Source organism: Macrobrachium nipponense, chromosome 26 (genome assembly GCF_015104395.2).
Source record: "Macrobrachium nipponense isolate FS-2020 chromosome 26, ASM1510439v2, whole genome shotgun sequence".
Taxonomy (NCBI): domain Eukaryota; kingdom Metazoa; phylum Arthropoda; class Malacostraca; order Decapoda; family Palaemonidae; genus Macrobrachium; species Macrobrachium nipponense.
Genome location: NC_087215.1, coordinates 45,821,788 through 45,840,411, shown reverse-complemented (window position 1 = coordinate 45,840,411; position 18,624 = coordinate 45,821,788). Strand labels below are relative to the sequence as shown.

The 18,624-nt window shown below is 53.4% G+C and overlaps 1 protein-coding gene across 1 annotated transcript in view; it reads left to right on the top strand.

Moving 5' to 3' along the window:
• LOC135200248 (DNA polymerase alpha subunit B-like) overlaps positions 1 to 18,624 on the top strand; it is a 234,176-nt gene that overhangs the window by 8,778 nt on the left and 206,774 nt on the right. Inside the window, 1 exon segment of the mRNA XM_064228711.1 lies at positions 253 to 448. Coding sequence (XP_064084781.1) covers positions 253 to 448 — 196 coding nt within the window.

Below are 18,624 nucleotides of genomic sequence, written 5' to 3'. Positions count from 1 at the left end.
AAGACCGGTTCAGCTGCCGCTAAGTACCTTCCTATTGTTAAAGGACCTCAGGTTTGTATAGTTAGGAAAAATACAATTTCCGACAAATTGTTATATTTTAGCAATTTTGCTATATATTCATATACATATAGGTAATGGATGCTTCATATCAAGCTTTGTCTTTTAAGTCATCCAGTCATTTTTTGTGTCAAGTTTATTACTTTTGTTGTAAGGTTTTGATATTATGCTTTCTTAAATATTTCTCTCTTTCAGGCCTTGAACTATGCAGTCAGTACAATGTAGATGGTGAGGGCCTTGCCATCTGTTGGATGGCCTTTGCCAGCAGCAATGGATACAGCGACCTATCTTTAGAGCATCTTGAACACTTTGAACGTGATCAGCTAGTAAAGGAAAAGAAGAGTGCAGTCAAGAAAGTTGAAAGTATTCAAATGTACGACATCAATACCATGTATCCTTTTATGCACTTTCTTAGTTAAAGGATGGAAGGAAGAAGGATGTATGATGATTATGATGAGAGTAAACCTACCTGCAGAATATTCAAGTATTTGCTTCTGTACTTTTGTTTATTATATTGTCATATGGAGAAAATACATTACGGTAATCTTGATTATCCCAATTAATATAGCCAAGTCCCTGTCAGATAAGTGCAAAATTCAGGTAAGATCAAGTAAAATACTGAATGGGTGCAGCACCGTACCCTTACTCCCCATACCTTGACAATACTGTGTAACCATAAACATTCAGCATGTATATAAACAACAACCATAACAGTTTAAACTAAAAAATGCAAACAGCATTTCTGTACCTTATTTTATAAAAAATACACTTAAAATCACTGAACCTCTACTCTTACACTTTTGTAAACAAACACAGTTTGGTAGGTAGGTAGCCTATCTGTGTTTACCTATAGCCTACCATGGTTTTATCACCATTAATTTATTTTTGATAGTGTAGTGTAGGTGCTGTCTAGTCATCAAGGAGTACCCTTTTCATGGTCTATCCCGAGCTCCATGGTGACCAGATTAATGTCAAGAAATTCTCTTAACTGGTCTTATGACCAGGTATTGTGTCATCATGATAAACATTATAACGTGATTGAGTAAAAAGAACTCAGGATAAGAGGAAACTTGCTATTATCCTCAGCAAATGCTAATACCCAGTTTTCGTACAATGTCAAAACCGCAAGAAGTGGTTAAGTGCATATGCACCGTCATATTGTTTATATACGTACAACCAAAATCTGACCAAGACCCCATTTCTCTCTCTGGTCATGCAAGAAACCAGAGCTCACAGAAGTCTGTTCTTCGCTTGTTGATTCAGCTCAGTGCGTAATTTTAATTTCCAGTTAAAAAATTTTTTTATTTAGACTGCAGAGCAATGATTTATTGTGAGTGAAAAGCTGTAATCGGCTTATTTCGCCAGCGCACGTCAGCAGTTCTTACAATTTATGATCGTTAGGCTAGGTTCGAGAATTTCATTCTTTACTTCCTATTAATTTCAATTACCAAGGTTCATGGAAGCATAAGTTGAAAGCTAATCATACAATCTTAAGTGTCAGTGAAAAATGATTTTAGTTTATAATATGGAACAATGAGTTTTGTGTGTGTGAAAAATCGCACTGTCGTTTTTTGCCAGTACTCATCAGTGCCAGCAATTTAGGATCATTACCTCAGAGAGTTTCATTCTTCACTTATTGATTTCATTGCCGAAGTTCATGGGAACTTCCAACTTGAAAGCTAAGTACAGTACGGTCCCCAATTATGTGAGAATTTGGTCGATCCACGGCCTCGCAGAAATAACAATTTGTCGAAAATTGTATTTTTCCTAACTATACAAACCTGAGGTTCTTTCACAATAGGAATGTAACTTGCGGCAGCTGGAACTGGTCGTAAGCTCCGAACAAGGGAGTACGGTAGTTAACTGCTTGTCCGACAGTCAGCGCACCACGCGACTGGGAGGTGAAGATTCACTTTGCTTTAGGCCCAGGAAAAACACGCTGGCCTCCCTCTTATTACTTGGGTCCAGAGGTCTGACCACTGATCCTGCGGTACATAACCCAATCATTGGGCAGAGGCTAGGATCCCTCCCTCTGCTCTTACAACCAGGGAGGGTACCAGGTTGGACGAACACCAGTCTGTTCATTGACTCAGATTCCTCCCACCAAGAAGTGAGTCTTCCTATAGTTAAAGGACCTCAGGTTTGTATAGTTAGGAAAAATACAATTTTCGACAAATTGTTATTTGTTCTGATACGAATACAAACCATCGGTCCTTTAACTATAGGAAGACTCACTTCTTGGTGGGAGGAATCTGAGTCAATGAACAGACTGGTGTTCGTCCAACCTGGTACCCTCCCTGGTTGTAAGAGCAGAGGGAGGGATCCTAGCCTCTGCCCAATGATTGGGTTATGTACCGCAGGATCAGTGGTCAGACCTCTGGACCCAAGTAATAAGAGGGAGGCCAGCGTACCTATTAAAACTAGCAAGCAAGAACTTGTTCCTATTGCAAGAGGCAATATGAAGTCATGGGTTTGTCTCTTATTGGCTTCCACTTCCCCCACCTTGTTGGGGAAAGTGGTAGATAATCGCTCCTATCCCTAATGAAAGGGGTAGGATGGGGCTTGGTTGAGTAGCTCACCTGCATCGGTCTCCTGTTCCAGCGTAGTGACGACCGCGTCCCTCTGCCCACAGGTAGAGGGGGAGAAAGATGGTGAAGAGAAGCCAGTCACACACTCATTCACTCGTCCATTCATGCAGGCACACAAGGATGCGTTGCTGTTCTGTCCGCTTGGGTGCTGGGTAAGCTACACAACTTGCTGAGCAGCCACCAGGGGTCCAAAGGAAAAAATGTCCAAGGACCTGTGGGCTATATCCCAAAGGTAGAAGGAGGTGAAGGTGGTCTGGTTGCAGAACGCAAGGGAAGGACGAAGGGTACGGATGTCGTCGCTACCATCAGCCTCGTACGCCCTCCTGATCACCTCATGCAGCCAGAAAGAAGGAGTGTTCTTGGACACTTCTTTCTTGGTCACCCCAGTGTTAACGAAGAGGCGTCGACACTCAGGCCTGAAGTGCCGAGTTCTCTTCAGATAGCGCCGTAGCGCCCTCACAGGCCAAAGCAGCATCTCATCCTCATCGTTGTCGGTGAAGTCCAGTAGGGAGGGGATTGTGAATGACTCGAACTGGTCGTCAGGGACCGAAGGATTCTGAGTCTTTGCTACAAAGTTCGGGACGAAATCGAGCGTCACAGATCCCCATCCCCTGGTATGTTTAACATTGAAGGAAAGACCATGAAGTTCCCCTACTCTCTTCGCCGATGCCAGGGCCAGCAAGAAGAGGGTCTTGAGGGTATATCCCTGTCTGACAACTCTCGGAGTGGCTCGAAGGGTCTTCGAGTCAGACTCCTAAGGACGTGAGTCACATCCCACCCCGGGGGCCTGAGTTCCCTGGGTGGGCAAGACCTCTCGAGGCTCCTCATTAGCAGGGAGATCTCGAACGAGTTCGAGATATCCACTCCCCTCAGTTTCATGACTAGGTCCAGGGCGGCCCTGTATCCTTTGACTGTGGGGACGGAGAGGAACTTGTCTCGGCGAAGGAAGACGAGGAAATCCGCTACCTGCTGAAGAGTGGCTCTGAGAGGAGATAGACACTGTCTACGACACCAACCACAGAAGACGGCCCACTTTCCCTGGTACACAGCTGCAGAGGACTGTCTGATGTACCCAGCCATCTCTGTTGCTGCTCGGCGAGAAAAGCCTCTCGCTCGCAAAAGATGGTGGATAACAGCCAGCCGTGAAGATGAAGGGACTGGACTGACTGGTGGTACCGTTCCATGTGTGGCTGGACTAGAAGGTTGTGCCAAGGGGGAATCTCTCTTGGTGCTCCTGCAAGAAGAGCCAGCAGGTCCGGATACCAAATGGCCTCAGAGCCACCAGGATCATCCGGAGATTCGGGGTGACCAGCACTCGGCTGATCACCTTGCGAATCAGACAGAACGGGGGAAAGACGTAAACGAAGAGGTTGTCCCACAGGTGTTGAAGAGCGTCCTTTGCAGCTGCCCATGGGTCCGGCACAGCCGAGTAGAAAACCTGAAGTTTCCTGTTGTGTCAGGTGGCGAACAGATCCACGACTGGACGCCCCCACAGGTTGAAGAGCCTTTCCGCCACGTCTGGGTGTAGGGACCATTTGGTCCCTATCACCTGATCCCGACGGCTGAGCTTGTCTGCTACTACATTCCTCTTGCCTGGAATGTAGCGGGCTGACAGTTCTACCGAGTGAGCCACGGCCTACTCGTGCACCTGCAACGTCAACTGGTACAACGGGAGGGACACTAGGCCCCCCTGTTTGTTGACCGTATGCCACTACCGTGGTGTTGTCGCACATCAACACCACCGAGTGTCCCATCAGGCGGTCCTGGAACTCTTGGAGAGCAAGGAACGCTGCCATGAGCTCCAGGACGTTGATGTGAAGGTGCTTGTCGTGATGATCCCACACTCCTGCAGCCAGCAACTCCTCCAGGTGTGCGCCCCATCCCTCAGTTGACGCGTCTGTAAACAGCAACATCTCCGGGGGGGAGGATTGCGGAGAGGCACTCCTCTTACGAGGTTCGTGTCGTCCAGCCACTAGGCTAGGTCCTGCCTCACCTCCTCCGTGAGGGACACGGGGAAGTATGGCGGGTCTCTTGCCTGTGACCAACTCTCCTTTAGTCTCCACTGGAGAGACCGCAGGTGAAGACGCCTGTAAGGGACTAACTTCTCGAGTGACGACAGGTGGCCGATCACAACTTGCCACTGCTGAGCTGGCTGTTCCTGCCAAGACAGGAACTGGTAGGCTGCCTCCCTGAAACTGCGAGTCTGCGGGGAAGACTCGTCCTGCTACCGTATCGATCAGCATACCCAGGTACTTCATCCTCTGCTTGGGCTTGAGATCTGATTTCTCGAAGTTCACCATGATCCCCATATTGCGGCAGAACTCGAGGAGTCGATCCCTGTCCCGTAGGAACTGCGAGCGGGAGCTCGCCAGGACTAACCAGTCGTCGAGATACCCCAAGAGTTGTATCCCTGACGAGTGGGCCCAAGCAGACACCAGAATGAACAGTCTCATGAACACCTGTGGGGCGGTTGAGAGACCGAAGCAAAGTGCCCTGAATTGGTACACCGTCCCGTCGAGGATGAAGCGGATGTACTTCCTGGAGGACTAATGAACGGGTATCTGGAAATACGCGTCCTTCAAGTCTACCGAAAGCATGAAGTCATTCTCCCTGATGGAGTCGAGCATGGAGCGTGCTGTCTCCATCGTGAACCGAGACTGGCGAACGAATCGGTTCAGGGGAGAGAGATCTATCACCGGGCTCCAGCCCCCCGAAGTCTTCTCCACCAGGAAAAGACGGCTGTAGAAGCCCGGTGACCAATCCCTGATGATCTCCACAGCTCCTTGGCTCAGCATGGCTTGGACTTCCTGCCGAAGTGCTACGTCCTTGGATGTTCCGGGTATGTAGGTGTGAAGGTGGAGCGAGTTGGAGGTGAGGGGTGGCCGAGACTTGAAGGATAGTAGATACCCCTCCCGAAGGACATCTACTATCCAGGTCTCCGCTCCAAAGCACTGCCAAGTTGCCCAATGGCTCGCCAGGCACCCCCCAACTTCCAACTGCAGGTGTTGGGGAACACCCTCCCCTGCGTTTCCCACCTCTCTTCGGCTTCTTCTTCCCAGCTCCCCCTCGTGAGAAGGAGGGCTGGTTACGGTCGCTCCTAGAAGAAGTCGAAGGCAGAGTCTTTCCCCTGGGCCTCGACGATACGATCGTCTTGGCCACAGAGAAAGCGCTAACCAAGCTCTTGGGCTTGGCCGCAGTAGCTCGAGGCTGCCCAGACGCCTTCGAGACTGCCTGGTGTACCAGACGGTCACTGTCATCAGTGCGCCGTCGCTCCACCGCAGCGTCCACCATCTCTCCGGGGAAGAGAGAGGAGGAACTCCACACCAGTCCGTTGCGAAGACCCAGAGCCTTCTCACGCCCAGCCACCCTGGTCACTCGGGTAAGGACTGCGTCCCTACGCCGAAGAACCAGGTTGGCCCACAGGTTTGCCGTCTGGTGGGCTAGGTAGGAGATGGCTCTACCTCCAGACTGGCAAAGTCTCCCGAAAGCCGGGTCACCTTCAGGAGTGTTATTTCCCGAAGTGGCCGCGACCTTAGACACCGTGAGGGACCACAGGTCTAACCAGGAGACTGCTTGGAATACTGCCATGGCGGTTGATTCCAAGTCGAATGCCTCTTGCTGCGAGAACCATAAGTTCTCCGACAGAAGCTGCTGCAGAGACACACCGGGAGTTAGCCTAGCTAGTTCCGGGTTAACCTGTTTGGGCGGCAAAGGGTCCTCCGATGGCATGTAGAATCTCCTCTGTCGCATTAGAGGCGGGGGAATTAGCTTGGAAGACCTGCCAGACTGTAGCGAACCCTCCTGTCCGGAGACGAGAGTCCACCTGGCCCAGCACGGAGCAGCCAGAGCCGATCGCGGCAGACCCACCGTCGTCTTTGGTTCCTTCTTAAGACCCCAGAACGACTTCAGCCTGGAGGTAGGCTCAGAAGGTGGGAGCAGCGATCCTTCCCCGAGGTCATTGTGCTGACGAATCAGCGCAATAACCTCTGCAAACGACCTCTGGATCTCGGGAGTGACCGTGTCTTGTGGAGTAGGACCATCAAGTCCCTCCAACAAGAGCGCCTCCCGAGACCCTCCTCCTTCCAAAGGAGGTACTGCAACAGACCCCTCCTGGTCTCCTCCTATCAGTTGCGCGTACGACCTGGTCGGTCCTAAGACCGTGCCAGGCTCGTAGGGCGTCGTGGTGGGACTACGAGGAGCGCGCTCCTCACGGTCACTCCGGATCACCTTGCTCTTCCCGCCGTAGCCCGAGGAAGTTGAAGGGATCGGAGAGGAAGACCTGACGCTCCCCCCCTCGCTCACCGGCAGAACCGGTGTGCTTGGGGGGCTGCAGGCGATTGCCAACCCACGGTGGCGATCGAGCTGCAGGCCTGGTAGCGCGGCTCTCCGGGCGAGAGTGGCTGGACCGAGAACAACGGCTCTGGTCCCGAGCGTCAGAGGAGCTTCTGCTGGTCCCCCTACCCGCCCGGTCCCGGTGGGAGCAGCGGTCAGGGGCCCTGCAGAGTCCGCTGTCGCGGTGGGAGTGGGGCCTGTCCTCACGGCGCCTCTGGAACCCGCTGAAGCCGGTTCCGGCGACTGGTCTGGGACCGTTGCGTCAACCCTGGGAGCCTGCGTATTGCTACAAGAGCGATCACTGGCCTGGCCTGGCCTCTCACCTGTCTTCCGCTCCGTGCCTCGGTCCTGGCGCCGAACGAACTCGGAAACCTGAACTTTGGCTGCACGGTCACCCGCGGGCGACCGCACACTCGGTACCTCTCGCGAACGAGAGGCCGAGACGGAACCTGATGCAGCGGCAGAGCCCCTAGCACCAGGTGAGGAGGTACCGGTGTTAGCCGGTACCCCTCTGGTCCCCGACTTCTTCCTTGCAGAAGGAGAGACGGGCCCCGCTCCCGAAGGAGGGGGAGGACCAGCGGAAGACCCCCCCGTCCCACTGGACTGAGACGGACCCTTAGAAGTTCCCAAAGGGGAGACGTTTTTTTTTTCTTTTTTTAGGGGGGGGTTAGGGGGGGGAGGAGAAAGCCTCCTTCTTCCTCGGCCGTGATGCCTTGGAAGCTGAAGGGGAAGAGGCAGCAGCAGATGACGACGAAGAAGACGTTGAAGACGACGACGACACCTTCCTCCTCTTCCTCTTCTTCTTCGTCAGCTTCCTCAGGACAGTCATCAGATCCTCCATCCAGGACGTAGCCGGGGCAATTGCCGAAGCAACACGGCCCGGCTGCACCTGTCCGGAAGGACCTGTGACTGGAGCAGCAACACCACGGGCAGGAACGACGTCGGCAGGGGCTGATCCAGGTAAGGCAGGAATGTCAGGTACAGCAGGCACGGCAGGAACAGCAGGAGGCGGGGCAGCGGCCAGTGACCTCCTGGGTACTGGTGGCAGGTCCAGGGGCGAGCTCTTTGGGCACCGGAAGTTGGGGGCTGGGGCGAGAGCGGTGAACTCGGGTGGCGGTGTTACGACCCTCCTCGGAACGCTAGGGAACAGCGCCTGCACTGCAGCTGGAGGGGTCACCGTAGCAATATGCTGCGTATAAACCAGGTGAGGAGGGGTGGCATGCCCTGGGGTCGACACGGTGGTGGTGGTGGTGGTGGTTACTGGACCTTGCGTGACTGGAGGAGAGCCACTTGCCAGGTGATGCAATAGCCCCCAATTACTCGGTGTCCCCTGGAGACCCAACGAGCACCACACCTGGCCAAGGTCATCACCCGCGGCAGTCGCACCTGAGGAGGCAAAAGTCGGGTTAGTAGGAGGGGTTTCCCCTCGCCCGGGGGGGGGGGGGGGGGACAAGTCCCACCCCGAGCGAACGGAAGACCCCGAGTACAATTGGATGTCTGGGGTACCTTGCCCCCTCCTCCACGCTCGACGGATCGGGCGAAGAGAAGGAGCGAGAAACCCCCCCTCTGAGTAGCCGGAGAACTTTTCAATGACTCCCTGACAGGCTCACGTTGCTTCCTCCTCCCCTCAAAGCGCGCCCACTGCTCCTCCGACCACAAAACACAAATATCACAGGGCTCGGCGCGAGAGCATTCGTGCCCCTGACACCGAGCACACAATTCATGAGGATCAACTTCCAAGAAGGAGTGGCAGGCCCCACACTTACAGCCCTCCACACCAGGGCAAGTCCTGCGGCTGATGGGGGGGGGGGGGGGCGTGGGGAACTCTCCAGCTCACGAGAATCCATAATAAGCACACGTACTTACAGTATTGAGACACAATTCACACAAAACCAAACCAAGGTTTGGAGAAAACAAAGCATATGACGAAAGGCGGGCAGAGAGAAGTGGAGAACACGTCTGTCACCCAGCGCGGCCGAAAGCAAAGTGAATCTTCACCTCCCAGTCGCGCGGTGCGCTGACTATCTGACAAGCAGTTAACTACCGAACTCCCTTGTTCGAAGCTTACGACTGGTTCTAGCTGCTGCAAGTTACATTCCTATTGTTAAAGGATCGATGGTTTGTATTCGTATCGGAACAATTGGAAATTCGCATATTTCAAAATACATACCTAATGGGAATAATTCCATTCGGGCCAAGGCAAACGGCAACTTAGCCAGTCAAACTTTTTTTATGCTACCCATTTTCAATACTTTCTGTATACTATACTGTAATTTTTTCTAATACGAAATCGTTCTTGTGGATAAATAAAACATTAAAAAGGTTTTAATAATTTAAAAAAGTTTAAAATTACACACAGGATGGTGAAAACTCCCTCAAGTAAACAATGCCACCATTGGGTGCAAGTGTACAATACGATACAGTCATTTCTTTTTAAAAAAAACCCATTGGATGGAATTTCCTCTACCTATCCTCTGCCAAAAAAACCTTCAAACTCCTCTATCTCATCCTCCGTTAAGAGTTCTTCAGCTGAAGGAAGGTTTTGTGAAACGTTTCGGGTACTGGCGGCTCATTCTCGTCTTCACTCCCGTTAGGCCTAACAAACTTGGTTACGAGCACCTGTCTCACTTTCTTTGTCTGGCACGTTCACTATGTAATCGTTTTCATATAAATTTACTCTACGATAAAAAATAAACTTGTGAAAATTCCAAATTTGATATGAAATTACAATTTCTTAAAAAGATATAAAAATTCAAAATTCAATATAAAATGACAGTTTCTTGAAAAGTTTAGATCAAACGATTCTCTCTCTCTCTCTCTCTCTCTCTCTCTCTCTCTCTCTCTCTCTCTCTCTCTCTCTCATATTAAAAATTTGATATGAAATTACGATTTCTTAAAAAGAAATGATGAAAATTCAAAATTCAACGTGAAATTACAGTTTCTTGAAAAATTTAGATTGAACACATCTGCTTCTCTGTTAATCACTTTTAATACTCATTTTCATCAAAATCTTCTTCAACAATAGAAAAAAATAATTGTTCCGACACGGCATACAACTTCGGTCCTTTTACAATAGGAAGATACTAGCGGCAGCTGATAGGTCGTAAGCTTTCGAACAAGGGGTTCGGTAGTTAACTGCTTGTCCGACAGGCGCGCGCGCGCGACTGGGAGGTAAACAAATCACTTTTGCTTTCGGCCTCACAGTGGATGGACGTGTGTGTTCGCTCTCTGCCCGCTGCTCGTCGTTTGCTTTCTTGTTTGTTTGTAATTGTGTATGAAAGATTGTAAGTACAGTATTCTCTCTTTTCATATTAATTACGCTGAATGATGGAATCTCCGCGCCTCGCTACCCCAAGGAGACTTTGCCCGGGTACCGAAGGGCGCAAATGTGGGAAATTCAGATCTTTCCCCGAGATAGACCCTCATGTTTTGTGTGCTCGGTGCCGGGGGCGAAGCTAATGCACCCGGCCGAGCCCTGGTGTGTGTTTTTATGAACTGGTCGGAGGCGCAGTGGACATTGTATGAGGGCAGGAAGAAGCGAAAAGGCCTGCAAAGGAGTCGTCGGAAAGCTCTCCCGCGACTCCTTTGGTGACGGACACTTCGTCTTCTTTCCTGCCGCCCCGCCCGCTCAACTTCCACGGCTCGCGCCTTCCCCTTCGGGGGCGGGCGGTGTCTAGGTCCTTCTCCTCTCCCGCATGTGTCGAGTGGTGGAGGACGCTAGATACCCCGACGTAGAGTTGTACTCTGGGTCCTCTATCCGCTCGTCTTCGCGCGAGCGGGTAGAGGATCCTCCTAATCACCCGACTTTTGCCTCCTCAGGTGCGGTTGCCGTGAAGGATGACCTCGGACAGGTGTGGGGCGTCGTTTGGGACTTGCAGGGCGTGCCGAGTGTCCAGGGGAAAATGCTCTATTCATCTCGCTGGCTCCGTGGCGGTTACGCACGCTACGGTCACAACCACCACCACGACCCTGACAACACCTGGCTACGCGTCACCCTCCTCAACTTGGTATACACCCAGCACGCGGTCTCTGTGACACCCACAACATCGGTGCAGGGGCCAGTCGCCGTAACTCGGGGGAGTGTGATGCCGCCACTTGGTTTTTGCCGTGTTGCCACGACCCGGACTTCATGTGCCCGAAGAGCTCGCCCCTGGACCTCCCACCGGTGCCGATGATGTCTGTGCCGCTGGTTAGACCATCTGTACCGTCCACACAGCCTGCCGTACCCTGCCGTGACCACCGCTGCTGTTCCTGTTCCTGCTCCTGCCGTCTCGACTGCCGTTCCTGTGATGCTCGCACCTGCTGATGTTGTCTCTGTTCCTGGCGCCGCTGCTCCCGATGCTGGTCTGTTCGGACAGGTACGTCCGGGCCCTGTTGCTTCGGCAACAGCAGCCCCGGCTCCGTCCTGGATGACAGACCTGACGTCGGTCCTGAGGAGGTTGACGAAGAAGAAGAGGAAGAGGAGGGAAGGAGGTGTCGTCGTCGTCTTCATCGTCTTCTTCGTCGTCGTCGTCTGCCTGCCTCTTCTTCTTCTTCTAAGGCTCCCCTCCCCTGCCTAAGAAGAAGAAGGTCGCCTCCCCCCCCCCCCCTAAGAAGTCTCCTCGGGAGCTTCTAAGGGCCCGTCTCGCTCTGGTGATGACGGGGGGTTCTTCCGCTGGTCGCCCTGCTCCTTCGGGAGCAGGACCCGTCTCTTCTCCCGCAAGGAAGAAGACTACGGGGGCCAGAGGGGTGCCCGGCTAACACCGGCACTTCCTCACCTGCTGTTAGTGGTTCGGCCACGGCAGCAGGATCCGTCTCGGCCGCTCGTTCGCGAGAGGTACCGATGTACGGTCGCCTACCAGCGACCGTGCAGCCAGGAACCAGACCTCTGAGTCCGCTCAGGGTCAGGTTCACGGCACGGAGCGGAAGACTGGTGACAGCCGCTCACGCGACTCTCACCAGACCAGCTCTCGCTCTCACGGCGAGCGGCTGGCTACCCGGCGCGGACGTGACGGTCCACGGCCCCGGACCACGGGCTGAGGCTGGGAAGAGGTCCCCCCGTTCGCCGGCACCAGCCACGGCTGGTACCAGCGAACTGACGCACCGTGAGGATATGCACCGGTCTCACCGTGACAGTGGAGCTCGCCGGTCGCCTGACCGTCGCTCTCACAGAGACGATCGGGTATCGGCGACCAGCACCAGCTCCTCTGACACACGAGACCGGGGCCGCTGTTTCTCGGTCCAGCCGTTCTCCACAGCGAGACGGCTCGACTAGGTCTGCAGCTCGATCGCCACCGCGGGCGGGTTGGCGATCGCCTGCAGTCCTCCAAGCACGCTGGTTCTGCCAGTGAGCGACGGAGAGAGGCGTCAGGTCTGCCTCTCCCATACCTTCAACCTCCTCGGGTTACACGGGAGGGGCGAGGTATTGAGGAGTGATCGTGAGGGGTGCGGCCCCTCAGGATCCCGCCACGTCGTCGTACATACCAGGCTCGGTTCTCGGACCAGCCAGGTCGTACGCACAGGTGGTTTGGAGGAGACCTAGAGGGGGCTGTCGCTGCTCCTCTCCTTGAGGGAGGAGGGTCTCGGGAGGTACTCATGTTCGAGGGACTGGACGGTCCGACTCCACAGGATGCTATCACACCCGAGATCCAGAGGAACTTTGCCGAGGTTATTGCGCTGATTCGTCAGCACAACGACCTCGGGGAAGGATCGCCGCTCCACCATCCGAGCCCACGTCCCGGCCTCGAGTCGTTTCTGGGGCCGAAGAGGGAACCCAGACCGACGGTGGGTTTGCCGCGTTCCGAGCTTGCGGACTCAGTGCTAGACCAGGTGAATCGCTTGTCTCCGGACAAGACGGTTCGCTCAAGTCTGGCAGGTCGAGCAAGCTGCTTCCACCTCCTCTGCTACGACAGCGGCGGTTTTACGTGCCATCTGAAGACCCGATGCGCCCAAACAGGTGAACCCGGAGTTAGCTAGGCTGACTCCGGGGGTGTGTCTCTGCAACAGCTCCTGTCCGAGAACTGTGGTTCTCGCAGCAAGAGGCACTCGGCTTGAATCTACCGCCATGGCAGCTTTCCAGGCCGTTCTCCTGGCTAGATCTGTGGTCCCTCACAGTATTAAGGTCGCAGCCAACTCCGGGGGAATTTCTCCCGAAGAGGATCGGCCTTCAGGAGACTTTGCCAGTCCGGGGGGAAGAAGACCATCTCCTTCCTTGCCCACCAGACGGTGAAACCTGTGGGCCAACCTGGTTCTCCGACGAAGGGACGCTGTCCTTACTCGGGTTTCCAGGGCGGTCGGCCGGGCGTGAGGCGGCGTTGGGGGGCTTCGAAACGGACCTCTACGGAGTTCCACGTCTCTCTTCCCAGGAGAGATGGTGGACGCTGCGGTGGACAGACGGCGCACTGAAGACAGTGACCGTCTGGTTCACCAGGCAGTCTCGAAGGCTTCTGGGCAGCCTCGGACTGCGGCCAAGTCTAAGAGCTCGGCTAGCGCTTCCTCGGCTGCTAAGACGGTTGCTGCGTCGAAGAGCCCCGAGGAATGACTCTGTCTTCTTCAACTTCTGGCAAGGGGGGCCGTAACCAGCCCTCCTCCCAGCCCTCCTCATCCCGTGGAGGCTCTGGGAAGAAGTCGAAGAAAGAAACGCTAGGGACGGCGTTCCCCCCTCACCTGCTGCCGGAGGAAGTGGGGGGGTGCCTGGCCAGCCATTGGGCAACTTGGCAGCGCTACGGCGCCGAGACCTGGATTGTTAGATGTCCTTCGGGAGGGATATCTATTACCCTTCGAATCTCGGCCACCCCTCACCTCCAACCCGGTCCAACAGCAGTCGTACGTCCCCGGGTCACCGAAGGACGTAGCACTCAGACAGGAGATCAAGACCATGCTGAGCAAGAGAGCTGTAGAGATCGTCACGGATCAGTCACCGGGCTTTTACAGTCCGACTCTTCCTGGTGGAAAAGTCTACGGGAGGCTGGCGCCCGGTGATAGATCTCTCTGCCCCTGAACCGGTTTGTTCGCCAGACCCGGTTCACGATGGAGACGGCACGCTCAGTGCTCGACTCCATCAGGGAGAACGATTTCATGCTTTCAGTGGACTTGAAGGATGCGTATTTCCAAATACCCATTCATCAGTCCTCCAGAAAGTACCTCCGCTTCATCCTCGACGGGACGGTGTACCAGTTCAGGGCACTGTGCTTCGGTCTCTCAACCGCCCCACAGGTGTTCACAGCGAGTGTTCACTCTGGTGTCTGCTTGGGCCCATTCGCACGGGATACGTCTGATGAGGTATCTCGACGATTGGTTAGTCCTGGCGAGCTCCCGCTCGCAGTTTGCTACAGGACAGGGATCGGCTGCTCGAGTTCTGTCGCGATCTGGGGATCGTTGTGAACTTCGAGAAGTCCGATCTCGAGCCCAAGCAGAGGATGAAGTACCTGGGTATGCTGATCGACACGGTAGCAGGGCGAGTCTTCCCCGGACTGGACGGTAGCGGATCAGCAGATTCAGAGAGGCAGCCAACCAGTTCCTGTCTCGGCAGGAACAGGTAGCTCAGCGATGGCAAGTCGTGATCGGCCACCTGTCGTCACTCGAGAAGTTAGTCCCTCACGGGGCGTCTTCACCTGCGGTCTCTTCAATGGAGACTTAAAGGAGAGTTGGTTCACAGGCGACGGATCCCCCAAGCTTTCCAGTGTCACTGACACAGGGGAGGTGAGGCAGGACCTAGCCTGGTGGCTCGACGACAGGAACCTCTTAAGAGGAGTGCCTCTGCGCACTCCCCCCGGACATGCAGCTGTTCTCAGACGCATCGACCGAGGGATGGGGCGCACACCTGGAGGAGTTGCTGACTTCAGGAGTGTGGGACGAGAACGACAAGCACCTTCACATCAATGTACTGGAACTCAAGGCAGCGTTCCTCGCTCTCCAAGAGTTTCAGGACCGCTTGATGGGACACTCAGTGTGTGATGTGCGACAACCACCGGTGGTGGGGCTTACGTCAACAAAAACAGGGGTGCCTAGTGTCTCTCCCGTTGTACCAGTTGACACGGCAGGTGCACGAGTGGGATCAGGCCACACTCAATTAGAGCTGTCGGCACGCTACATTCCAGGGAAAGAGGAATGTAGTAGCAGACACGCTCAGCCGTCGGGATCAGGTGATAGGGACCGAATGGTCTCTACACCAGGACGTGGCGGAAAGGCTCTTCGACCTGTGGGGGCGACCAGTCGTGGATCTGTTCGCCACCCGGCACAACAGGAAGCTCCAGGTGTTCTTCTCGGCCGTGCCGGACCCATGGGCAGCTGCAGAGGACGCTCTTCAACACCCGTGGGACAACCTCTTCGTCTATGCCTTTCCCCCGTTCAGCCTGATTCGCAAGGTGATCAGTCGAGCGCTGGTCACCCCGAATTTCAGGATGATCCTGGTGGCTCCCAAATGGCCACAGGCCATTTGGTATCCGGACCTGCTGGCTCTTCTCGCAGGAGAACCGAGAGAGATTCCCCCTTGGCACAACCTTCTCGCCCAGCCACACGTCGAGCGGTACCACCGAGCAGTCCAGTCCCTACGTCTTCACGGCTGGTCTGTTATCCACCATCTCTTGCGAACGAGAGGCTTTTCTCGTAGCGCAGCAACAGAGATGGCTGGAAACGTCCGTCAGTCCTCTGCAGCTGTGTACCAGGGGAAGTGGGCCGTTCTTCTGTGGTTGGTGTCGTAGACCGGGGTCTTATCTCCTCTCAGAGCCACTCTTCAGCAGGTAGCGGATTTCCGTCGTTTTTCTTCGCCGAGAGAAGCTCCTATCAGTCCCCACAGTGAAAGGATACAGAGCCGCCTTGGCGCTCGTCCTGAAACTGAGGGGGTTGGACATCTCGAACTCGTTCGAGATCTCCTTGCTGATGAGGAGCTTCGAGAGGTCTTGCCCACCAGGGAACTCAGGCCCCTGCGTGGGACGTGACTCTCGTCCTTAGGAGTCTGACTCGAACCACCGTTCGAGCACTCCGAGAGTCGTCAGACAGGGATCTGACCCCTCAAGACCCTCTTCTTGCTGGCCCTGGCAATCGGCGAAGAGAGTAGGGGAACTTCATGGTCTTTCCTATGATGTACGACACTCCAGGGGATGGGGATCCGTGACGCTCGATTTCGTCCCGAACTTCGTTGCGAAGACTCAGAAACCGTCAGTCCCTGATGACAGGTTCGAGTCATTCACGATTCCCTCCCTATTGGACTTCACCGATAATGATGCGGATGAGATGCTGCTTTGTCCTGTGAGGGCGCTACGGCGCTATCTGAAGAGAACTCGTCACTCAGGACTGAGTGTCGACGCCTCTTCGTTAGCACCGGGTCACCAAGAAAGAAGTATCCAAGAACACTCTTTCATTCTGGCTGCGTGAGGTCATCAGGAGGGAGTATGAGGCTGATGGTAGTGACGACATCCGTACGTCCCGTCCGAGAGCTCACGAAGTCAGAAGTATTGGCCCCTCGTTGGCGTTTCGCAAGAACTTCTCCTTGGGCGCAGGTCCTGAAGGCAGGGGTCTGGTCTAACCAGACTACCTTTACGTCCTTCTACCTTGGGATATTGCCCACAGGTCCTTGGATACCTTTTCCTTGGGACCCGTGGTGGCTGCTCAACAAGTTGTGTAGCTAACCCAGACCCTCGCAGGCTGAAACAGCATCGAGTCCTGGTGTGACTGTGTGGATGGATGTGTGAGTGAGTGAGTGACTGGCTCTCTCTTCCCATCTTTCCTTCCTCTACCTGTGGGCAGAGGGCCATGGTCGTCACTACGCTGGATGAGGACGAGATGCAGGTGAGCTATATGACAGAGCCCCATCCTATCCCTTTCACTAGGGATAGGAGCAGAATATCCACCACTTCCTTCTACAAGGGGGGAAGTGGATGCCTACAAGAGTCAAACCCATGACTTTATATTTGTTTGCTCCTGTACAGGAACAAGTTCTTGCATTGCTGGTACTAAGAGATGCGCATGCCCCTCTCTTAGTACTCGGTCCAGAGGTCTGACCATTGATCCTGCGGTGCACACCCCGATCAATCGGACAGAGGCTTGGATCCCTCCCTCGCTTCTTACGGACCAGGGAAGCTTCCAAGGTAGGGCGAACACCAGTCTGTTCACAAAAGACTCAGATTCCACCCACCAAGAAGTGAGTCCTTCCTATTGTAAAAGGACCGAAGGTTTGTATGCCGTGTCGGAACAAATGACAATTTGTCTAAAATTGCATTTTTCCTAACTATACAAACCTGAGGTCCTTTTACACATAGCCCCACCTCATGCCACCCCTCACTCTGCAGTTTTGCTTGGGCCAAAGCAAAAGTGATTTGTTTACCTCCCAGTCGCGCGCGCGCGCCTGTCGGACAAGCAGTTAACTACCGAACCCCTTGTTCGAAAGCTTACGACCTATCCAGCTGCCGCTAGTATCTTCCTATTGTAAAAGGACCTCAGGTTTGTATAGTTAGGAAAAAATGCAAACTTTTAGACAAATTGTCATATTATCAAATGCCAAAAGTTAGTCAAATCAAGTTAACCTAGAAAAAAAAAAATTCTTACTTCATTCAGCAATGATGGATTTCAGTTGTCAACTTCTTCCTTCGTCTTTAATTTAAGGGCAAGATTTTTAGTTTTGAGAAAATAGGTCTTTCTCTTCAACATCTAGGCAGAGGCATACATAATGCGGATGAACAGAATACACTTCACAGATATGAATAATACGTATGGCGATGATGATGATACCAATCATTCATACACACTGCTATGATATCACCAAATTCGTGGGGCAGAGCCTTCCGTCTTAGCTAATGGCTGAGCAGGAAACTTTCTCTCGCATTCCCCCTGTGAAGAATAATAGCTTTTTTCCTCCAAGCATTCCCCCAACCCCTTCTCTCAGTTACCAGCAAACCCCCCACCCCCCACATCTAAAATACTTGAAAAGACAATAGTTGTTCCGACACGGCATACAAACCTTCGGTCCTTTTACAATAGGAAGGTTACTAGCGGCAGCTGGATAGGTCGTAAGCTTTCGAACAAGGGGTTCGGTAGTTAACTGCTTGTCCGACAGGCACGCGCGACTGAGAGGTAAACAATCACTTTTGCTTTCGGCCTGCTGGCGTGTAGACGTGTGTATCATCGCTCTCTGCCTGCTTCATCGTCGTGCTTTCGCATGGTGGTTGTGTTTTTCTTTTTCTATTTATCTAGTGAAACTGAATTGTAAGTACAATCATTTCATCTTTATTTCCATTGAATTTCAATTGTGAATTAAAGGATGGTTTCTCCATGCCCTCCGATTACCCAAGTGCGGGACCTGAAGGGCGTAAGTGCGGGAATTCATATTTGTTCCGATACGTAATACAAAACCTCGGTCCTTTAACAATAGGAAGGTAACTAGCGGCAGCTGGGAGGGTCGTAAGCTTCGAACAAGGGGACGGTAGTTAACTGCTTGTCTGATCGTGCGCGCGCCCGAGAGGTAAGAATCACTTTTGCTTTCGGCCGCGGGTGTGAAGGACGTGTTCGTCATCGCTCTCTGCCCGCTTCAATCGTCGTATGCTTTGTTTATATTGTGTGTACATGAACTTTCCTGTCAGACATATACTTAGCTTACGTCTCTGACGTCACGACAGAATTCAAACTCGCAGCAAACGCGACAGGTAGGTCAGGTGATCTACCTTACCCGCTG